General features: G+C 39.5%; 1 protein-coding gene across 1 annotated transcript in view; it reads left to right on the forward strand.

The window, feature by feature from the left end:
• The window catches only part of DNAH8 (dynein axonemal heavy chain 8), a 357,024-nt gene that overhangs the window by 291,680 nt on the left and 44,214 nt on the right, over positions 1-21,130 (forward strand). The window contains exons 83-87 of the mRNA XM_038553950.1: positions 34-107; positions 2,085-2,237; positions 2,679-2,834; positions 11,533-11,649; positions 13,447-13,548. Coding sequence (XP_038409878.1) covers positions 34-107; positions 2,085-2,237; positions 2,679-2,834; positions 11,533-11,649; positions 13,447-13,548 — 602 coding nt within the window. The remainder of the gene's footprint in view (positions 1-33; positions 108-2,084; positions 2,238-2,678; positions 2,835-11,532; positions 11,650-13,446; positions 13,549-21,130) is intronic.

Genomic DNA, 21,130 nt, shown 5'->3' on the forward strand with positions numbered 1-21,130 from the left:
TTTCCTCATAGCGATTCCTCTCCTATGTTACAGAATGCAGAACTATCTCAATGGGGCAAGGACAAGAGGTACACGCTCGAAAGCTGATTCAGATGTCTATGCAGCAGGTAGGTAGTGAGAGCAGCTAGTGCTGGTGCATCATTCTTCCTGGCAGCCCTCTGGCTACCAGGTCTACCTGGGACCACAGTGGTGGCCGAATCATTCTGTCAGGGATGCTCCATCATCAGCTTTCCATTTTTTAAATGTATGGGTAGTCAACCTTTGATTACCAATGAATTTTAAATCTGATGTCCCCATGAAAAGGTTGTTTTATTTTCCATAGCATCATAGCATAAGCTCTTATTTTTACTAAATATTTTTTTGACAATTAGGCAGACACATTCCCTGGTTTCTAAGAACGCAGCTATAACTGGAATTTCGCAATCAATATTGACAGTGTTTAAGAAGTGACAGATCAAGTCAGTTAAATTTCAATTTTTGGTTAAAGTCAGACTTTTATTTTCTTAATTAATGGGTAGTTTCAGACAAATAGAAATATTTGAGGATGTTGTGTTTAAATATTGGTAATAGTTTTTATTGATTGCAAGCTGGGTGGAATGCTAAGAAATGTTTTCCAGAACATCTAATAAATACACAGGACATTAATTATCTGGAGATGCTTGGTAGATAGCAATTTCAGCTCTGATAAGAAATCGTACCACTTATTTTTAAAAAAGGGAAGATCTCAGTTTATGTTTAAGCTTTTGATCTCATAAGGTTTCTAGCAATTTTGGTGCAGCTTTTCCTTGTGAATTAATGACTAGAGAGGGTTAATGAGCTAATAAGTCTCTGCTTGGTCCATCAAATTCTCAAGTTGGTCATTAATTCTCAAGTGCCCGAAGCCTTTATCTTTATCACTTAATTATATTCAATAATATATTGTATCTAATTTATATATATCAAGGCAGTTATGTATAATTATTTTTACTCAGCTCAAATGATTCACTCCATTGAGTGATTTGACAGTTTAGCTCTGGACTTTAAATCATTTCTTTAGTTTCCACGAATGAGAAACTTTTAAATTTCAATACTGCATTCACACTAACCTTTTTTGGAATATTAGCTTTCATAAGTTCCATGTTCTGTTTCTCAATGTGGGATAAGTATTGATAATAATGATAGTATGAGGCGGAAAAAAACCCAACAGTCCATGAATAGGAGCAGCCACACTGCCACACTTGGAGGACATCATATTTAGGACAAAGCTAACATTGTCGAAAGAAATGGGGAATCAGCAACTGACTGGATCCACGATGGTACAAACTAACTGTGAAGTCCATCCTCCTCTGCACACCCCAGTTGTCAGGCCAACATGTCCCTTGGCTGTTTAAGCCAGTCTGAGTTGTATTTTCTCTCACAGTAGAAGGCATAATGCATGAGCCATTTATTTACTGCGCTCAATATTTTGTAGCTGTATTGATCTCATCTTGTTGATATAAGGGTATCGGAAGGTTGTCTGTGTTCTCGTACTGCAGTGATGGTTATGTGACTTATACTATTAGAGATAGTTTTACCAAGTATTAAAATAGTGCTTAGTAAGATTAGTGGTTTGGGGACTACATGATAAGAGTGATGACAAAGAATAAAATGTAGTATTCTGGTAGCACAAGTCACCAAGTGAGTTGACTCTGACTTTCATGAGCTACTGTGCATCTCTCTTTGTGACTTTGGATGATTTGGTTTGGGGATGAGTCAGTTCTGATTTACCTTAGGAAGAGTTTTTATAAATTCCAAAATACCCATTCCCACCATTAGATGGTGCACAGACTGTACTTAAACAAGACTTCAGGTTTTAATTTCTGTTTCCTTCTGAACCAAGGGTGTCAGAGTACAATCGTTTTCAACTTACTTGGCTCCAGTTTAACCAGTAGCAGAAGAAATGTTTGTATTGATGTACAATCATTTCATTAAAAAATAAGTACTCAAAACAGAGTATTTACATGCCCTAAGCAAAGGGGTTTTGCTTTTTAATTTGTACATTTTTTTTCTTAAAATCCTTGCAAAAAAGTGACAAGAAACTAATATGAAATCATTTTTGGATGCAGGGTGGCTGGGTATTACTACAAAATTGTCACCTTGGCCTGGAATTCATGGAAGAATTGCTAGAGACTTTAATTACCACAGAAGCCAATGATGATTCTTTCCGAGTGTGGATAACTACTGAGCCCCACGACCGATTTCCAATTACATTGCTTCAGGTTTGTTACTGTGACATAAGTGTCGTTTCCTTGAGAATCATTCTAATAGAGATGGCATAGGGGGGTTATTGAAAAATGAAAACATGACAAGGCTTTCGATCCAAGGCTTTCGATCCATTCTAATAGAGATGGCATAGGGGGGTTATTGAAAAATGAAAACATGACAAGGCTTTCGACTCTGCAAGATCTTATACTGTAATTGTCAAAATCTTGACTATAATCATCAATATTATATCACAAATATTTCCACAGAGGAGTTCTAAGACTCAGTACTGATTGATGGGGTCTCAGCTATGATTGATGTCATTAATTTACGCAGTGCTGAAGTTCAGCTGACATTTTATGTACCATAGGTACACTGCTGTCTGAGATACTGTAATGTCTATTTTATCCCTTACAATAACTTATAGAAACAAAATCACCATTTACTTTTTACGACAGACTTCTCTGAAATTCACCAATGAGCCACCCCAAGGCATACGCGCAGGTTTGAAAAGAACATTTGCTGGAATTAATCAAGACCTTCTGGATATCAGTAACTTACCCATGTGGAAGCCGATGCTTTACACAGTGGCGTTTTTACACTCCACTGTGCAGGTAACTTCTGAGCGCAGTTTGCACATTTAGGGGGATGCTAATGATGCCATGTTGTTTCTCTGCTGCACTGTTGGCTCTCCGTGCTCTGCTTTTTTTTCTCCTTCATGGCACTTTGCCCCACCTGGCATAGTATGTACCTGTCTGTGTACTGCACCTGCCCCTTACCATGGCCATGACAGTGTACGACTCTTGGAGACAAAGGCTTTGGCTTTTTGTACCTGCTGACTCTCCCCCATTATAGCAGCATCCAGGGCATTACTGGAGCTCAATAAATATCTGTGAGCTGAACATGGATTCTTTAGATAGGAATTTGGTTTTCAAAGTGCCTGTGCTGGCCAGGAATGTTATGTACACCATCTCATGTAATACTAACAGCCACGTTTCTTGAGGTCGGATTATCACCATTTTAAAAATGAGGAAATTGATTGATGATATGTCCAGATGCATAAAGACACGAATAAAGATAGTAGTACTTTTAAGAAGACAGGAAAGCAGGAGCATCAGCTATTTGCTACATGCTTCTCATAGATTATCTAATCAGTCTGACTCCAAAGCCTGTGATTTGCCTCAGACTCTCAGGAATTTATCCCTTGGACTGTCCTAAATAACAGGAGAACTTTGTTAAACTAGACACAGGGACAGCACAGCCTCAGCCCTACCATGGGTCCATCCCCCCCACTCCCTTTAGTGTGTGAAAATAAATTAGCTGCACCTCAGGAAAAAATAAAATAAAAATGAAGAAATTGAGGCTCAGAGAGGTTAAATTCATAGGCAGTAGATCTCAAAATCAAGCCCGACACTTCTGCCTAGCACGGAAGTATATTTTGAGCCTACCAGTGAAGGCAGTGGTGATATTGGGAGGGACAATAGTTAGCTGTCATTTTCAAGTTGTTTGTGATTTGGTTTTACTGTACACTTATATATCAGTCTGGTAATTTTATGGCTCCACAGCCACTTGTCTATAGGGTATTTTCATTTTTTTATTGCTTTGTTCTACATTTGATTTGATTTGATTTTTTTAAAGATTTATTTTTTTATTCATGAGAGACACAGAGAGAGAGGCAGACATAGGCAGAGGGAGAAGCAGGCCCCCTGCGGGGAGCCCGATGCAAGACTTGATCCCAGGACCCCGGGATCACACCCTGGGCCGAAGGCAGATGCTCAACCACTGAGCCACCCAGGCATCTCTACATTTAATTTTATATTTTGTTCTATACTTGAAAGCTGTATAATTTTAATGTACTTGTTTCACTCCTTGACGTCAGAGAGGATGAACAGCCTCCTTTAACCCTTTCTACATTTCTTCCTTCACTGAGGCTGGAGTGAGGATGGAATGAATCACCTGACTTGTACCAGGAGTCATGGTTTAGCTATGTACAGCAGCATGCAGAGCTTCACCTCCTCTCTCCCTACCCTGATCAAAGGTGGAGGGGAATTTGGTGCTCATCCCAGAACATATTTGGAGGATTTACTCTCAGGCCCCTTGTCCCTGCCACTTTACTGGGTTCCCAGGTGGCCAGGAGAGAGGACTGCAGAGAGGAGACAATTGTGCATCTCCTGTATATCGGCCCCTGAACCCCGAGAGAGTTAAAATCAGGCTAAACACTTTGCGGGTGGTTATTTTTACTAAGTTCCATTGTGGCCTTTGGATTGTAAATTATAGCTTTCAAGTCATTGAAGCCTATTTCATACGTTCTTATCTGGGAATTGTTTGTTTTGCTAGGCCTTATCATACTCTAATACAAATATTACTTTAACTCTGTTATTTAATTCCCAATTCACAAATAATATATTTTATGATTCTGTTCCCAGTAGTGATGATTCAACTCTTCCACTGGGCTTATCATGGGGAGATAATTGGGGGTATTTTCCATATGGTCAGTGTGGCAACCTATATTTTTGTGGCCATTATCCAAGTGCTACACAGAAGAACAACAGGTCCACGGGCCGGTCCTAGGACTAAGGGGTCCTCGCATTTGACATGACTTGTATTTGGGTTAAAACAGAAAAGTCTCCATTGCTAGGTCTATACAGCTAGGAGGTTGAATGTCTCTTAAAATCCAGTCACAGTGCACCAGAAAGCGCACATCATTGAAGACCAGGAGGCTGCCGCATTAGACTTGCCATGAAATTAGTTAGCTGTGTGATGATAGTCAAGCTCTGTCCCTCCTGGGACCTCTTGTTTCCCCATCTGTGTGTTTAGAGGCAGAAGGAGGTGATCTTTCAAGTTTTTTCCCATTTCTAAGACTGTTATCAAGTTCTATGACTACACAGGGAGCATGGATAATTCAAGCATGGTTTCCTCTGTTCTTATTAGCAGAAATATTTACTGTGATACACCTAACTATTTTCTTTTACTTGTTAGGATGGAGCTGGCTTGATAGCAAAATGCAGCATTCTTGAGGGGCTTGTGGTCCTGGGCCAGAAGTATCCACATAGCCCAGGAGCTTGTAAGAGATGGATCTCAGGCCCCACCGTGGACCTGCTGAATTAGAATCTGCATTGTAATAAGATGCCCCAGTGACTCATGTGCATATTAAAGTTTGAAGTGCAGCCATTACTAAAAGGACTGTTCTGGGCTGGATTGATTGTGACTTAGATTTCTCTACTACTGTTGGACATAATAGCCAAACACCTGATTTGTTAACTGATTGACTGATTTCCTCCAAATTAACCTAGATATCCCTTGCTCTATACAAATATGATTTTTATGCATTTGTCCTTGCAGAGACTCACAAAAAGAACAGGGAATTTGTTCATATCCCATAATCTCAAGCTTCAGAGCTGGGGAGGAGTTCGTGCTGGAGCCCATCACACCTCAGAATACAGAACGTGGTAGTGAAATAGAGGTCAAATGGGAGAGCTGTGTGACCTCCATGTAATTCCCTTACTGAACTGTGGTTTGGCATCATGCCATCAACTCACCCCCACTCAAGGGCATCATGTGTTATGCGGACCTCAGTCACTGTTACAGAGAACAAAATGAACACTCTTCCTCTCCCATACAATGGGGAAGTAGACTTGGCTGGTCAAGGACAACTGTCTTGGGTGGTGTAGCAAATAGTGTGGTTTGTTTTGTGGTTGAGGCAGGAGCAGGCTTACCCGTAGAAGGGCGCCCTGGGTGCTTCCATGTGAACTTGCAAATACATAAGCCAATGTTGCACTGAGTTCTTCTTGCCCCAGACTCCTCTTCTTTCTCCTCTCTGCCAGGTTAACTTACCATCTACATAGGCCAAGAAGTTGCTATAGCAACAGCACTCTTACAGCAGTCAGGTGATATCTCTGTCCTAGCCAGCCAGCCCTCTACCATCCCCATGGGAGCCCACCATCCCCAACATGCTAGTGGATGCCTTGGCTCTATTTGGCCGCTACTCCCTGAGGACATTTCCTCATCCTCTTGGAGATTACTCTCACTGGAATCTTCCCTCTGGCCTTTATATCATCTCTCTATGGTTTCCCAGAAACTCCAGTGCAATGGCATTCTGGATTTCAGAGCAAGGCCACATTAACCCTTCAGGATCTTAATTTTAAATATATCTACCTCCAAAGTCCTGTTCTTTTAAAACTCAATACTTAACATTTGTGGTGTCCTCCCAATACCTCCTGCAGAAAGTCAGAATAGCATTTTCTGGTGGTCAGTGTGCTGTCCTTTGATGGTCAGTGTACTATCCATTGTTTGAAGAGTCCATTGGACCCAATGAATGTCTAATGAAATGGTTCTCAGCATTGTCTGGGTCCCAGAATCCCTGGAAGGAGGCAGCAAGGTGGGATGCTCAGTCCTTTTAAAAACTTGTTATGTGATTCTAATACACAACAAGAATTGAGAATAATTGCCAAATACCCACTGCCCTTAAGACAGGCGTCCTTCATCACTTTTGTGTCCTTTTCGTGGTTTAGAACTTTTCTCATCACCTTGGCTTACCCACATTGAGGCCCACTTTTTGGGGCTTTTCGAATGGCTTATGCACAAGTCTGTGAAGTTTTCTTGCTAAAGTCATTGATTAGGAGCTCTAGGGGCTTGCAGTGGCAGTTGCAGACTTGGATATTTTATCCTGGCTCTTAAAAATAATTAAATATGAAATGAAAATGGCCGCATGGAACAGGGCCCAAGGAAATCCACTGCCAGCAGTTCTTCTTTCAGAAAAGTGTTTTCTTCTCCTACATCTTGTTTTCTCTCTCAAGTTTGAGCCTTGACAAACATTCCCTTCAAGTTTAATACTGCATAGGAAGTTCTTGCTTTGGGGAGGCATGATTACAAAGTTCTTCATTTAAATATCCTCAGAATAATTACAGTAATATGATACAGGTTTAAAGAAAGAACTTTTACATTTTGCTTGGCAGTTTTTGCCAGGGGTCCCGGCCACTTCTGTTCATTATTTTTACCTTTTAAAGTTTCCCATATGTTTTATAATATGGATTGCATTTTTTTCATTTTACGTGAGCTCCAGTAATTAAAGAAACAGGTTGTGACGTTCCAAAGAGAAACTTGTTTTGCAGATGCAGCTGAAATGATTCTGTGTTGGGCTGTCGAGAGGTGGGCTCATTGGGCTGAGGTAGAGTTTAACATAAAATTGGAAATGGCTTTAACATCATTAAGATGATGACTACGTTGAGCAATTTGTCTTCAGTGTCCAAAGGAGGATTCCATGTTTTCCATATTTCACTAATAGTTCTGTGTTTTGTAGATTCTTTGGGATACAAAGAAGGAGCCATATTAGTCAAATTCAGTAAAGAGTAGACTAGTCTTCTTAAAGATCACCCCACTCTTGGGGCGCCTGGATGGCTCAGTGGTTGAGTGTCTGCCTTTGGCTCAGGTCATGATCCCGGGGGGTCCTGGGATCGAGTCCCACATCAGGTTCCCTGCAGGGGGCCTGCTTTTCCCTCTGCCTGTGTCTCTGCCTCTCCCTCTCTGTGTCTCTCATGAATAAATAAAATCTTAAAAAATAAAATAAAATAAAATAAGATCACCCTTCTCCAACTTAATAATGAACAATAACTCCCTTCTGTTGAATCAGGTTTTAACTCTTTATTCTGACATTCACATCTATGTGCCACTCCTGAATCATCATGAGAGCACATAGTTCTAGCTACTCCCACGAGGGCACTCTCTGCTGCAGTAAAACCACTTACCTGTAGCCTCCTGCTTGATGAATCTGAGCTTTGTGTTCCAGTCTTTCCTCATAGCCTTTGAGAAGCCTGGAAGTCTTTTCTCCCTCCTTTTCAAAGACTAGCTTCAGTTACATTCTTCCCAGAAGCCTCTGATTGAATGTCTTCTTCAGGCTTATCATCTGTTATATTTTGACAGTTAATTATAGTCACTATCACATTGTCCTTTCCTTATTTCTAAGTCTTATTTTCTCAACCAGATTAAAACTTCTTGAAAATACATTGATTTTAATATTTTTCCATTGTCTCACATGGGACTCATCCCATAGTTTTAAGAATACTAATTGAACTGAAGAGATTCAGTATTTCAAATATTCCAAGTTCTAGCAAAGCCTCCTGCTCCTGAGCTTCCAAGTGAGTTCTTAGTTCTTCTTCTGATGGTTTGAGTCTGTTCTGATAGTATTCCATGATGATAATTCAGGGCTATTTCTTTATTGTCACTTAGAGAGATGAGTGAATACAAAAAAAATTTTTCAAGAAATTGAAATTACTTCATTTGTAAAAGAAAAGTCACCCCCCAAGATCTTGTCTTTTTTTTCCCCAAGATAAGCTAAACAGTCTATGACTTTAGTGATCCAACCTAAAAAGTAAATGCTTTAAATGAAATCTGATAGTAAACACCATAAAGTGAAGCAAATCTCAGCATTGGAACAATTTTCAAAGATCACATTTTAAGGAGCAACAGAATTGCAATGGCTCAGTGCGTGTAAATGGGAGTGTTTCCATAGAGCCAATATAAGCAGTTCTAGTAATTGGAAAGGAAGAATTATTTTTCATTCAGTCTCCTGTCTAATTGAACAGTAAATTAAAAAAAAATTAAGTCAAATATAGGTGAAACTATTTTAGAGTTGATTTTCTTTTTTAAAAATGGGAAAACATTTTCATTTCACCAATAAGTAGTTAGCTTTCTTTTTTTTTTGAAGGTGTCAAGATGGAAGAAATTCCAGAGACTCAAGGCTTAGCTGAATGCATTTTCATGTTAATATCACACTCCCCACTCTCAACTTACTCTTGCTTCAAAATAACTTGGAGGAGGCTCACCTCAGTGTTTCTGAGATCCACTCAAGAAATTCTTTTGAATTTGTGTCAGCCTCAGAAATGACCCCACAGAGGGTGAGAAGGAGAGTGCCTTTCATTTTGATAATAATCATTAATCAATCTAGTATTTATTACACAATCATAATCCTTTCCCCAAAAAAGGGGAAACAAAGGGGAGACAAAAATGGGATACATGTTTCTCACTATCAAGGTTCAAAATCTGGTTTACAGGACCAAGCATTTCAATACGAAACAGTTAGAAAAACATCATGGCAACATGAGTACTGATACCAGGAAGCAGACAGCCATCGAGTGATGCTGACACCTTTAAGAGCCAGGGTTCCCCCTTATGCACCTGGGATAAAACCACTGATCAGGGCACCTCTGCTCCTTCTCACCTTCTCTGTGTTCAAGGGAAGATTATGCTTCACAGCTCTCAAGTTTAAAGTCTCCCTAGTTTTTTTTTTTTTAAGATTTTTATTTATTCATGAGAGACACAGAGAGAAAGAGAGAGGCAGAGAGAGAAGCAGGCTCCATGCAGGAGCCGGACGCAGGACTCCATCCTGGGTCTCCAGCATCACGCCCTCGGCTGCAGGCGGCGCCAAACCGCTGCGCCACCGGGGCTGCCCCAAGTCTCACTAATTTACTCTAACTAGAGTAAACTCTAGGTAGCAATTCTGAACCCTAAGTCCAAATTCCTGAGAGGAGGAATCTGGTTGGCCTTTCTTGGGCTGGCTGTCCGACTTTTATCAGCTAAGAGATGAGAATGGGAGTCACACCATAGAAAATGCTAGTACCTGACAACCTAACCTAAAGAAGTATAGGTCTAGAAGTAATGTTAGTAGTGTACTAGTTTTTTAAGAGTTATTTGTATGCTGTCAGTCTTATTAAAAAGGAGACAACAGACACAATAGAGTTACTTGTGCTAAGCCCACATCACCAAATTGAAAAATCATACATAACCTAACTGCAATTTCAAACTTCTCCAGGAAATGTAATTTTAACCAGTTAATCTGAAATTTCCTGGTCAGTGCTAGTGTGGTAATCCCCTAGTAGACCTCTTTTGTTCCCCAAAGGAAGGGGGACAAATAATCCTTTGACCCAAATAATCCTTTTTCTCTCTTACCACTTCCTTGTGTCATCTCCTCTCTGCCTTTAAAAACTTTTCTTTTTCTGTAGCTCTTCAAGGCTCTTTCCTATTTGCTAAGTGGGATGCTACTTGATTCATCAACTGTTCAATAAAGCCATGGAGATCTTTAAGATTTACTTGTTTGAATTTTTATTTAACAGTCTGATCTCCCAGGGTCAGGACATCTGGACCCAAATTATCCACATTAATTTTCATGGTTTACTTAATATTTTAAAAGCATATTCTGAAAATCAGTAGTTAAACCTTCTTGCTTTCTGAATTTTTTTTCTCTGACCTCTACGAGCTTGTCTAAACTAAAATTCCTTTAAATGGTGGTTTAATTAGGATTGAAAGCATGGAGCAGCTGTAGTAAGAAGTATTGGAATGACTTGTCAAAACATCATGAGAGAGAGATTGTGTGTGTTGGGTTAGGGAAAACAAAAGAGAGAAACAAAAGTTAGTATATATTAAGAGGTAAAGAAATAGAATTATTCCTTTCCATAGATTCTTGGGATTCTACTCTCCTCATGGATTCTCACCTCAGCCACTAGGGTCAAAGGGCTAGAGGCTAACCCAAATAAATAATTGGACCTTCCTTAGAGGCTGGTTGTATGCCAGGGCAGAGAAAGCTAATGGTATAGTGATATCTGAGTTAATCTATGTGGTTTGCTAGGTGATCAGAGCCTGGAAGTACCGGTTCTAACTCTTACATACATTTAAAATGGTCTCCAGAATATTGAATCATTTTATGTGAGCCCATTTGGATTGTTTCCGGGTAATTTGGCAATTCAAAACATTTAGCCACCTTTTTTTCCATAGAAGGGAACAGATGAGGGAAATGTGAAAGTTTTAAGAGGGATGTGTCATGTTTTACAATAGAGATGGGGGGTTTTCAGAGTCTGAAATTGCAAGATTACAGAGTAAAACTAGTAGGGGCGTCTAAATACTCTTGAATGCTTAAGTTATTCAACTGAAAAAACAAAATTTCAAACTCTTACACTTAAGATTTGAAACTTTTAAGAGTCTAACTTAGAACATATGAGCTCATTTACCAGATATTTATTGAGCACCTAAGGCATTTTTTTTTGAATTGGCGATGGAAACCTGGACTTTTTTTTTTTAAACCCAAGAACTCCCAACTTGGCAAGTGTTTGAGGACTTGTTCTGGCAAACCACCTGGCAAGAGAGCCATGGAATAATATTTTAGTGGCTAAGGTATCCAAAATTGTATACTGTTCTTTTATGACATCACCTTATCTCCCTATCATGCCTTCCTTTTCCTGTACTTTGTGTTTTAATGATAACAGGAGAAATCAGCTGCATTCGATTTCAAAATCTCAACTTACTTTCCTTTGTCTTGTTAAGGAGCGGCGGAAATTTGGTCCCTTAGGATGGAATATTCCCTATGAATTCAATTCTGCTGACTTTTCAGCCAGTGTCCAGTTCATCCAGAACCACCTTGATGAATGTGATATTAAAAAAGTGAGTGAAATTATTCTTTTTCTCCCTACTTTTATTGCTGTCCTTAAATCAAGGTTCTATAGACTTTTTCAGTCTATAATATACAGTTGAACCTGCTGAGGTTCCCCCAGGGCCTCCCCATTCTGATCCCTTGTTTACTGGTCCAGTCGTTTCCCCTCACCTCTATTGCCCATAAGGAGTGCATTCAGACCCCGATTGAATATTCGTGTGCCCCCCCCCACTCAAATCTCTCCCGTGCACACACCACAGAGACCGACCACAAATGAGGAAACTCAGTGTGTGCAGAAACTCCACGGCCTTCCTCATATCACAGGTAAGTGCTCCAATGCACTTCAAGAGAACAGACATCTCATATCAGACCTTTCTTCCAGCATCTCCCTGATGCCTCTTCAGAAGTGAAAATGTTATCTCTCGACCCATGCGAAAGTTCTTTCTCACCTTTAGTCACATCTTAACAGATGTTTAAGCTTATGCAAATAGACAGAAATAATTTCTAATCATGGTCACTGATCATTGTCTAGCATTTCACAAGTCTCAGAGTGCTCACGCATGAAAGATCTCATCTGTAGATAGACACAGAAGGCATTACTATTCTCCCCACTGTACTGATGAGATAATGGACAAGAGAGAATAAAGGACTTCCTCCTCACAGAGCTAAGAACACAACCCAGTTGTTCATCCACATGTATTAGAAAGGATTGGAAATCTGTTTTTTTCTATGATCTTGAGCAAGTTTATGAGCCTCTCAGAGCCTGCCTCCTCATCTACAAGGTGGCCATGGTTTCTGTGAGGAATAAGTGAGTTAGCATTTGTGAAAACACAGTATATGGTGCACAATAAGAACTCAATACCAATTTCTTACCGTCCCTCCTTCTCTTCTTTCTCATAGTAGATCTCGAGCTAATTATATATAGATACTGAAGTATCAGTATGGTGATGGTGAGCCATGATGAATTTTTATGTAGGCCCCTGGAGGATCTAGAATCAAATCATCATTTTTCCTTGAAGTTACAAAAGGATATTAAATTGAGTATGACAGTTTGATGAAAAATTATATCGTATGGATTCATATTCTGTTATTATTTGTCATTTGGTATATACAAATAATAGTTAACCTTGGAATAATTGCTTTGAAAGGCAGTGGAGCTAATGAATCAAAATTTAGCCAAAAGAAAGTAAATTTAAAAAATCAAGCATTCTTACTTTTCCTACTCCAAATGTATTAAGTGAAAAAAAAAGTATTAATATCTCTAATGTATTGCTAGAATAAGTTTGCTATGGAAATTAATAAATACTTTGATTTAGTTATAGTTCATAGAATGAGACAGCAAAGGATTGCATTGTAGAAAAATGCTGTGAATGAATAATTTTCTAGTTGTTCTCATACTGATTCAGAAAACATATTACTAGGAAAGCTTATTAAATCGTTGATTACTTGATTTTTTTTCCTTTCTTCACTAAACACTACTTTTTTCTAATGGCTCGGCATTAGTATAATGAATATTATAGTTGATTACATCCACAGAGTGAAAAAAAAGTCTTTTTCCCCCATTTTAAATAATCAATGAGTAATATATTCACCAATATTTAGTATTGTAGATTTTTCTTCGGTGACCAAACTCCAGCAGTTTCAGCCATGTAATAGCAAAAGAGTTAGTAACAGAAGATTATGAGTCATTTTAAATGTGATCTAGCTAGTGCTTCGTTTTTGAGACATTTTCTCCAGGAAAAGATCTGAAATGTTTAGAGTTGCTCATTTGGATTGACAATGAATAATCTCTTGTATTTTTAATAAAGGGTGTGTCATGGAGTACAGTTCGGTACATGATTGGAGAAGTACAATACGGAGGCAGAGTGACAGACGACTTTGATAAACGTCTACTTAATTGCTTTGCTAGAGTAAGTCAATTTACAGAAAAGGCATGGGACACAGTTTATTGCATTTTCCTTTTAAACAAGAATATTTGTTTGTTTGTAATCGGTGAGCCAAACTTAGGGGGGAAAATCCATAGAGCAGCTTCTGAAAAGAAACAGCCAACAAAACCAAGACCAAAACCAAAACCAAAGCCAAACCAACTAGCAATCTACTTATGGTCCAGAGCAGAATAGTGGTCAACTCTCAATGGTCTGTGAATTATCTGCTGTATAAATGAGTTGCTTATTTTCAGGGTCTCTCCGCACTACCCCTCCTCCATGAAAATGTGACAATTAATTTGCTAATTCCTTTGAGTGCAGGTCTTGTGAAGATTTCAAGTCCCCAAATAAGTGATTGGAGAATTAACCATAATTTGAGTGTTCACATCTTTTCCATTAGGATAAACAATTGTTCATTTTTCCCTTTGTGCCCAGTAAAATCCACATACATCATCACATTGGCAAACATTTTCTAGAGAAAATTATTCGTTGGCAATTACAGTTTTCACATCAGTGATAGATGGTATAAATGTGTTTACCAAAAAAAAAAAAAATGTGTTTACCAGATTCAAACTCTTCTTAAAATTTTCACGTTAAAAGAAGCAATATACATTAGCTAAGTTGGAAAAATCAGATACATGAGTATTTTATGGTTATTTGAATTCTTTATAGTAGGCCCTATGTTGGCAATTCTCTGTTTCAATGATTTTGTCCCCTTAACAAAAACAACAAAGTATAAGCTTTAGGTATATTTTGGTAAGCTGGAGTTTGACCAGGAATCTGATGTTTCGTTCAATACTTATTTATTTTTGCAAGTATTTCTTAAAGCTGTATGTGGAGAAAGGTGGATAATGATAAATGCTGTATGGAGGTGAGAACCTGGCTACTGGAGATTAAGTCAGTACAGACCTCCCAGAAGGCAACTGGGAAAACCTTACTGAAATTAAGTATTCTAGGTAGACACATCCCAAAACATTTCTAGAAAAAGTCCACAAGTTGACATGTATAATAATGTTTATGGCAGTATTGTATGTGGAGCTGAAGGTAACCATCATTGCTTGGGTTGCTTGTGGGTTCCCTTCTCCCAGGACATGACTTTGGTTGAGGTGCCTCCCTTCCACCAGGGCAATACCTTGGAGGGACAATGTGGTGAGCCCTTAGAAGTCAATAGTCCAGAAAGCTGAGGAGCAAGTGCTTGGGTCCTAAAGAAGGAACTGGTGGTGCATTGCAACATCCTCTACAAATACCTAACATGGATTAGTGAATGAGCACAATGGAATACTATTGCTCACCTTTCTGGGATATAATCTGGCAGCATTTAGTCACATCCAGTGTGTGACACTTCCTGAACCAGACTCCCACTCCTGAGTGTGTATATATATATATACCCACTATACTGCATATATATATATATATATATATATATATATATATATATACATACCCTATATATATATCCCAGAGAAATTTGCGAACAGGTCCATGAACACGTACAAAGATATTGCTCATAGTATTGTTTGTAGTAGTAGGAAGTTGAAAGTAACCTACGAGTCTGCCATGGAGGTATAGCTGAGTTAAATGTCGTAGATACCTATCATGGAATTTAATGCAGCACTTAGAAGAAATGATCCATATGACATCCTACATAGATTTTTAAAACTTAGTGTTGAGTACACAGCCTAAAAAAATAAAATGAGATCTATAAAGTAATACATGTATATTTCACAAAGACATAGATGAAGCACATTTAAATAGATATCCTCTGAGGGAAGGAGACTGGGAGTGGAAATCAAGACTGAATGGAGGAAAATGAAAATAAAAGGGGCCTAAACTTGGGCACCTGAGTGGCTCAGTTAGTTAAGCATCCCACTTAATTTCAGCTCAGGTCATGATCCCAGGGTTGTGAGATTGAGCCCCACATTGGGTTCCCTGCTGAGTATGGATTCACTCTCTCCCTCTGCCCCTCCCCCCTACTCACTAGCTTTCTCTCTCCAATTTTCTCTCTCTAAAAAAGGGGGAGCCTAGACTCACGAGAATAATAAAATAAAGGAATATAATTTCTCATCTCTCTATATCTGAGGTTTAAGGAAGAAAAAGATGTCTTATATACTTTGTGTTAGAATGATCGTAAGAGTATCTAAAATGGGAGTTTTAATACTGGAGACCCTGAGAAGTGATTAGACGTTGCATATATTGTACAGATAATACCAGTAGAATGCTGATGGCCAAAAAAGAGGGAGTCAAAGATCACTACTAGTTTAGACTTAAACAATTGGGTAGAGAGTAATAGAACCATTTACAGAAGAGACAGGCTTCAGAAGGAGTATTACTGGCTGGGGGCGGAAATTAGGAGATCTGATCATGTAACTTTTGAGATGCCCACTAGACACCCAGTTGGAGTTGTCTAACACTGTAAGTTCCCTAAAGGGGGCGGGGGGGGGGGGACTTTGCCTGATTACATCACTGCCAGATTCCCAGCATGCAGAGCAGAACCTAGAACATACTACGTGCTCAATAAATATTTATTGAATAAGAATGAAGGAAGGTAAACAATGCAATTGAATTTATAGGTCTGGAACTCAGGAGAGAGGTTAGGGCTAGAGAAAAAAAGAGTTGGAATTTGTCAGCATACAGATGGTTATTTGAAGTCAACAGATGAAAGCGTCATCTAAGAAGATTGTGCAGAGAAAGAAAACAAGCTAAGGACAGGGCTCTGAGTACTTTAATGTATCAAGAGAGAAGAAATAGTCAACTGAGAGAGGTGAAGGAAGATGAGGAAAGGGACTTTATTGGTACTTAGTATTTGACCAATAAATCTTTAAAAAATACAGCCTACTTTTAGGAAATATGAAATATACAGAAAAATGTAAAAAACATAAATATGTGGCTTAGTAAGTCTCTCCATATAGGCAAAGAATATTTCCAGCTCTCCGAAAGACTCATGCATGCACCTTCTCCATCACAACTCCCCATTCCCTGGGGGATCCCTGGGGGGCTCAGCAGTTTGGTGCCTGCCTTTAGCCCAGGATGTGATCCTGGGGTCCCGGGATCGAGTCCCACATCGGGCTCCCTGTGTGGAGCCTGCTTCTCCCTTGGCCTGTGTCTCTGCCTCTCTGTGTCTCTCATGAATAAATAAATAAAATTTTTAAAAAAAAATTAAAAACAACTCCCCATTCCCTCAAGGTAACCGCAGTTCTAACTTTTATACAAACCATTTCTTTCTCACTGTACCTTTACCATCTAAGTAAGTACTCATATTAACATAGTTCAATTTTGCCTGTTTTTGAACTTCATATAAATGGAACCATAGTGTATATTACCATTTTGGTGTCTGGCTTATTTTTCTCAATTTGGAATTTTGAGATATACCCATGTTGCCTGTAGTCTATTCATTTTCTCTTACTCTCTTGGGTTCCATTGTATCATATTGGTGGAAATTAGGATTGTTTCCCCCTGGAGGTATTACAAATAATGCATCTGGGGACATTCTTGTACCAGGTTCTTGGAGCACATGAATATGCCTTTCTATTAGGAGCTGAATTGCTAGGATATAGAGTCTGCATACTTTCCATTTTAGTCAGTCTCATCAATCTGGTTTCCAAAGTGTCATTTCAAGAATACATCCAACCAAAGAATGAGATATTCCATTTCACCACATCCTCACCAACACTGGGCATCATTAGTCTCTTAAGTGTTAGCCATTTGGGTGGATATATAATGGTGTCTGACTTTGGTTTTAATTTTTATTTCTCTGAATGCTAATGGACTTGAGTACCCTCACGTGTTGATTTACTATTGTAGTTTTCTCTCCTGTGACTTGCTTGTATGTTCTTGCCTCTGTTTCTCTTGGGTTATCTGTCTTTTTAAAATATTGATCTATAGGAGGTTTTTGCATATTCTGTATGTAAGTTCTTTGTTCATTATGTGGTTGCAAATATCTTTTCCCATTCTGAGCCTTGCCTCTTCACTTTTATTAGTCTTTTAATGATTAGAAATACTTAATTTTAGTATACCTGGTATATATTTTTCTATTCCTTTTATTTCAACCTTTTTGTGTCATTATGTTTCAGACTTATCTCTTATAAACAACAAAATTGAAAATTGAAAAGCTGAAATTTTTAATATCTAGTCTGAAGATCTTGTATTTTAACAGGCAAATTAATCATTTTATTGTTGTGATTACTGCTGTATTTTGACTTATTCTATCATCTTATTTTGTGGTTTTCATTAGACATGTTTTGTTTGTTTGTTTGTTTTGGCCTTTTTTCTTCTTTCCTGCTTTTTAAAAATGTGTTTTTATATTTCATATTGGTATGAAAATTATGTATTCCATTTTTAGTCTTTACATTTTCTAATATGATTACTTAAGTGAAAATCTAACCCTACATTATAGCCCTTCTGACTTGCTTCTTTCATATTACTGCCATGGAACATTTTGGCTCCTCCTCATTTTTATTCCCATTGCTGCCACTAGTTATGATAATTTTACAACCAGTGGTGATTTAGATTTATCAATATATATACCGGTTGATAGAAGGAAGCCAGCCCATTCCTTATGATGGGGGAAGTCTAGGGGTATGGGTGCTGAAACTGGAAGGTTTGGTGGGGGAAGATGGGGTTACTTTCTTCTGATCATATCTATGCTCAGAGTGAAATAAGAAGCATCATCAGCCAAAGAAATGCAGGTCATAAGCTGAGGGGAGGGGACAGCAAGTGTGGAACATTTGAAGAAAGGGGATGAGATGTGAAGTAGTTGCCTTAGAGAGTGAGAAAGGGAATATGTGATCCTAATACACGTGTTCAGCCTCCCCCACTAGATTGTAAACCCATTAAAATAAGAAACAAGGCATCTAGTTTCTGCTTTCTATCTAGCACCTAGGATACACTCAATACATGTTTGTTGATGATGATAAACGTAATTTAATCTCAGCAGATTGAGATTTATATGCCTGGGGTCATAGTCATCTAAGACAGAGTAGATTGGATTGATTTTTACTGACCCCAGAGCACAACCTGAAAATCAAGTATCTTTTTTTTTTTTTCCTTTTTAAACAACACCTTATAGTAGCTTTAAATATAGCCTGGACTTTTTTCTAAAATGTAGAGTTCAAGAAGAGTCCCAACTAACCAACCGTCTTAGCCATTTTGTCTTGATTTTATTGAAACTGCCTTAATTAAAGGTGGCAAGAACACTGCAGTTTACTGGCAAAGTGAAGGGGATTTCTAAGAGACCTCTTTGCCCTCCATGTCAGAACCAGAGCTGGCTCTCTGGATAGCAGCTCAAAGCTGCTTGTGGGCAAAGGGAAGGAGAGAAAGAGCACCTGTTACTCAAGCTTTTGCACCTTCAAGCCCTCAAAGTGGGTGGTTTCTCCCTGTGACCTGAACCTGTCTTCCCCCTCTTCTTCTTCTTCTCTATCCCCCCCACCCACCATACTGCACTGCAACCCCCACCACACACACACACTCAGGGCAATAGAAGACTAGTCAGCGGGCCCCAAATCCCTCTCTGAAGCCTACAGTTCTCCATCCTCTGGGCCTGGGTATCACTCTCCTCTCTGGAGTTTAATTACTGCTCTAAATGAAAAGCTCACCCTACTGTTTTCTATTCTTTTGCTCCTAGGCAGCTTCCCTGCCCAGCCCCCACTTCTTTATCTCCGTCTCTCTCCTGACTTCCCTTAGAGTTGCTCCACCTTCAGTGGCTCCAGCTCTCTGAGCATTGGGCTGCCCCACATGTTGCTCCCTTTGAAACTGCACTTCATCCTGCACTCCTGTCAGCCTCCTGTCTCCTCTCTTCCTTCCCCTCGCCTGTTCCAGATGGCACCTCAATAACCAGAGAGGTGAGTTTGGGTCTCTGGATATAAGGACACAGGGTTACCAGGAAACCCTACTGAGGATGGCTGTAGAAAGCACGATGGAGCCCACATGCTCCTCCTAGCTCAGTCTCTGCTTCAGCCTTACCTTCTGACCTGCTGGCCTAACCTTCTTATGGTCACTTTACCCTGACCATGCTACTCAGTTTAACTGTGTTCACTCATATGTGGAATATGAGAAATCATGAAAGGGACCATAAGGGAAGAGGGGGTGGAATTGGGGAAAAATCAGAGAGGAAGACAAACCATGAGACACCCTGACTCTGGGAAACAAACAGTTGCTGGAGGGGAGGTGGGTGGGGGCATGGGGTAACTGGGTGATGCACTTGATGGGATGAGCACTGGGTGTTATACTAATTGTTGGCAAATTGAATTTAAATTAAAAAAATAAGAATAAAAAAGAAAGATTTAAAAAATTGTGTTTCGGTGCCTTCAAGTTGGATCTTCTATCCCTCTGACTTTCAACTCAGGGCTTTTCTTTGAACCCCTGTTTGTTTTCTCTGTTCTCAACATCTTATGGCTGTGTCTCCCCTCAAACCAACAACTGTAGAACTTTATTGTCCTTGGAGGATGACTGCTTATCTTTTATAAGGTACCTTTTAGAGTCTCCTGAAGTAATTCCATGTTGACTTCTTAGTCCTTATTTTGACTATCCCCCCAAATGTCCTCCAGATTTGGTGAAACTCAATTGTTTGTGTGTTTGTGACTCTGGCAATTTATGTGCGTATTGACAAAGTGATAGAAGAAACCGGAATGTAGAAGAAATAGGTACTAGGGAACTCGGCGTGGTCACTGTTGTAGCCTTCGCCTCCATAGTCATCCACATCACTAAAAACACAATCTTTCTAATTAATTATCATAGCACCACTCTCTTTAATAACTTTCAGAGGATCCTCATTTCTTAAGTTCACACCAATCATCGCCTAAAGAATATTTACCCCAAATTTCGTCACTTTCTCCACCTGCCTCACATTTTTGCATCAGTTACTCTGTGCCTTTGCTGGTGTGGTCTCCCCAGTCACTAGTTCCCTCATCAAAATCCTGTGCTTCAAGGCTTCTCTCTAAGATCACTCCCCAGATAAAGCCTTACCTGACATCTAGCTGGCTATTCTCTCTTCCTGCTGTAAGCCTCCTTGTACTCTGCTTATTCTTCTTTCCTCTGGCTCTTACCTTGGTGCCCTTTGGACGGTGGTCTGTTTTTAAATTGACTTACCCCTCTACTGGGTCACTAGCTCCTTGAAGGAAAGATTCCCCTTTGCATTCTGTTCCAGTTATAAGCTCCATGCCTTGTGCACAGGAGTTGAGTAGGATAGAACATCTGGGGGGGGGCGGGAGAGGTGTCTCTGGGGGTGGGGTGGGGTGGGGGAGCAGAAGAGAGAACCAGCACACAGGGCATTTCAGAGTGATCATGGGACCTAAAAAGAGCTGGAAGAAGGGGATGGAAGGAAGATGCTGGATAAAGTGTAACCCACTGAAGTAAAGCCCAATCCCCATCTCTTTTCACATTGAGTCCTCTGAGTGATTCAGACATCCTGCCTGTACTTCTGTTCCTCCTGTCTTCCCATTATTTTCCTTCCTGCTGAGAAAATTGCTCTGTTAGACACTGAAGTCATTGCCTCAAATCTGGCTCGTAGGCATTCAGCATTATTTTTTTTCTCTTCTTCAGAATAAGTCTATTCACACCAAGTATATATTTG

Source organism: Canis lupus, chromosome 12 (genome assembly GCF_011100685.1).
Source record: "Canis lupus familiaris isolate Mischka breed German Shepherd chromosome 12, alternate assembly UU_Cfam_GSD_1.0, whole genome shotgun sequence".
In the NCBI taxonomy this organism is placed as follows: Eukaryota; Metazoa; Chordata; class Mammalia; order Carnivora; family Canidae; genus Canis; species Canis lupus.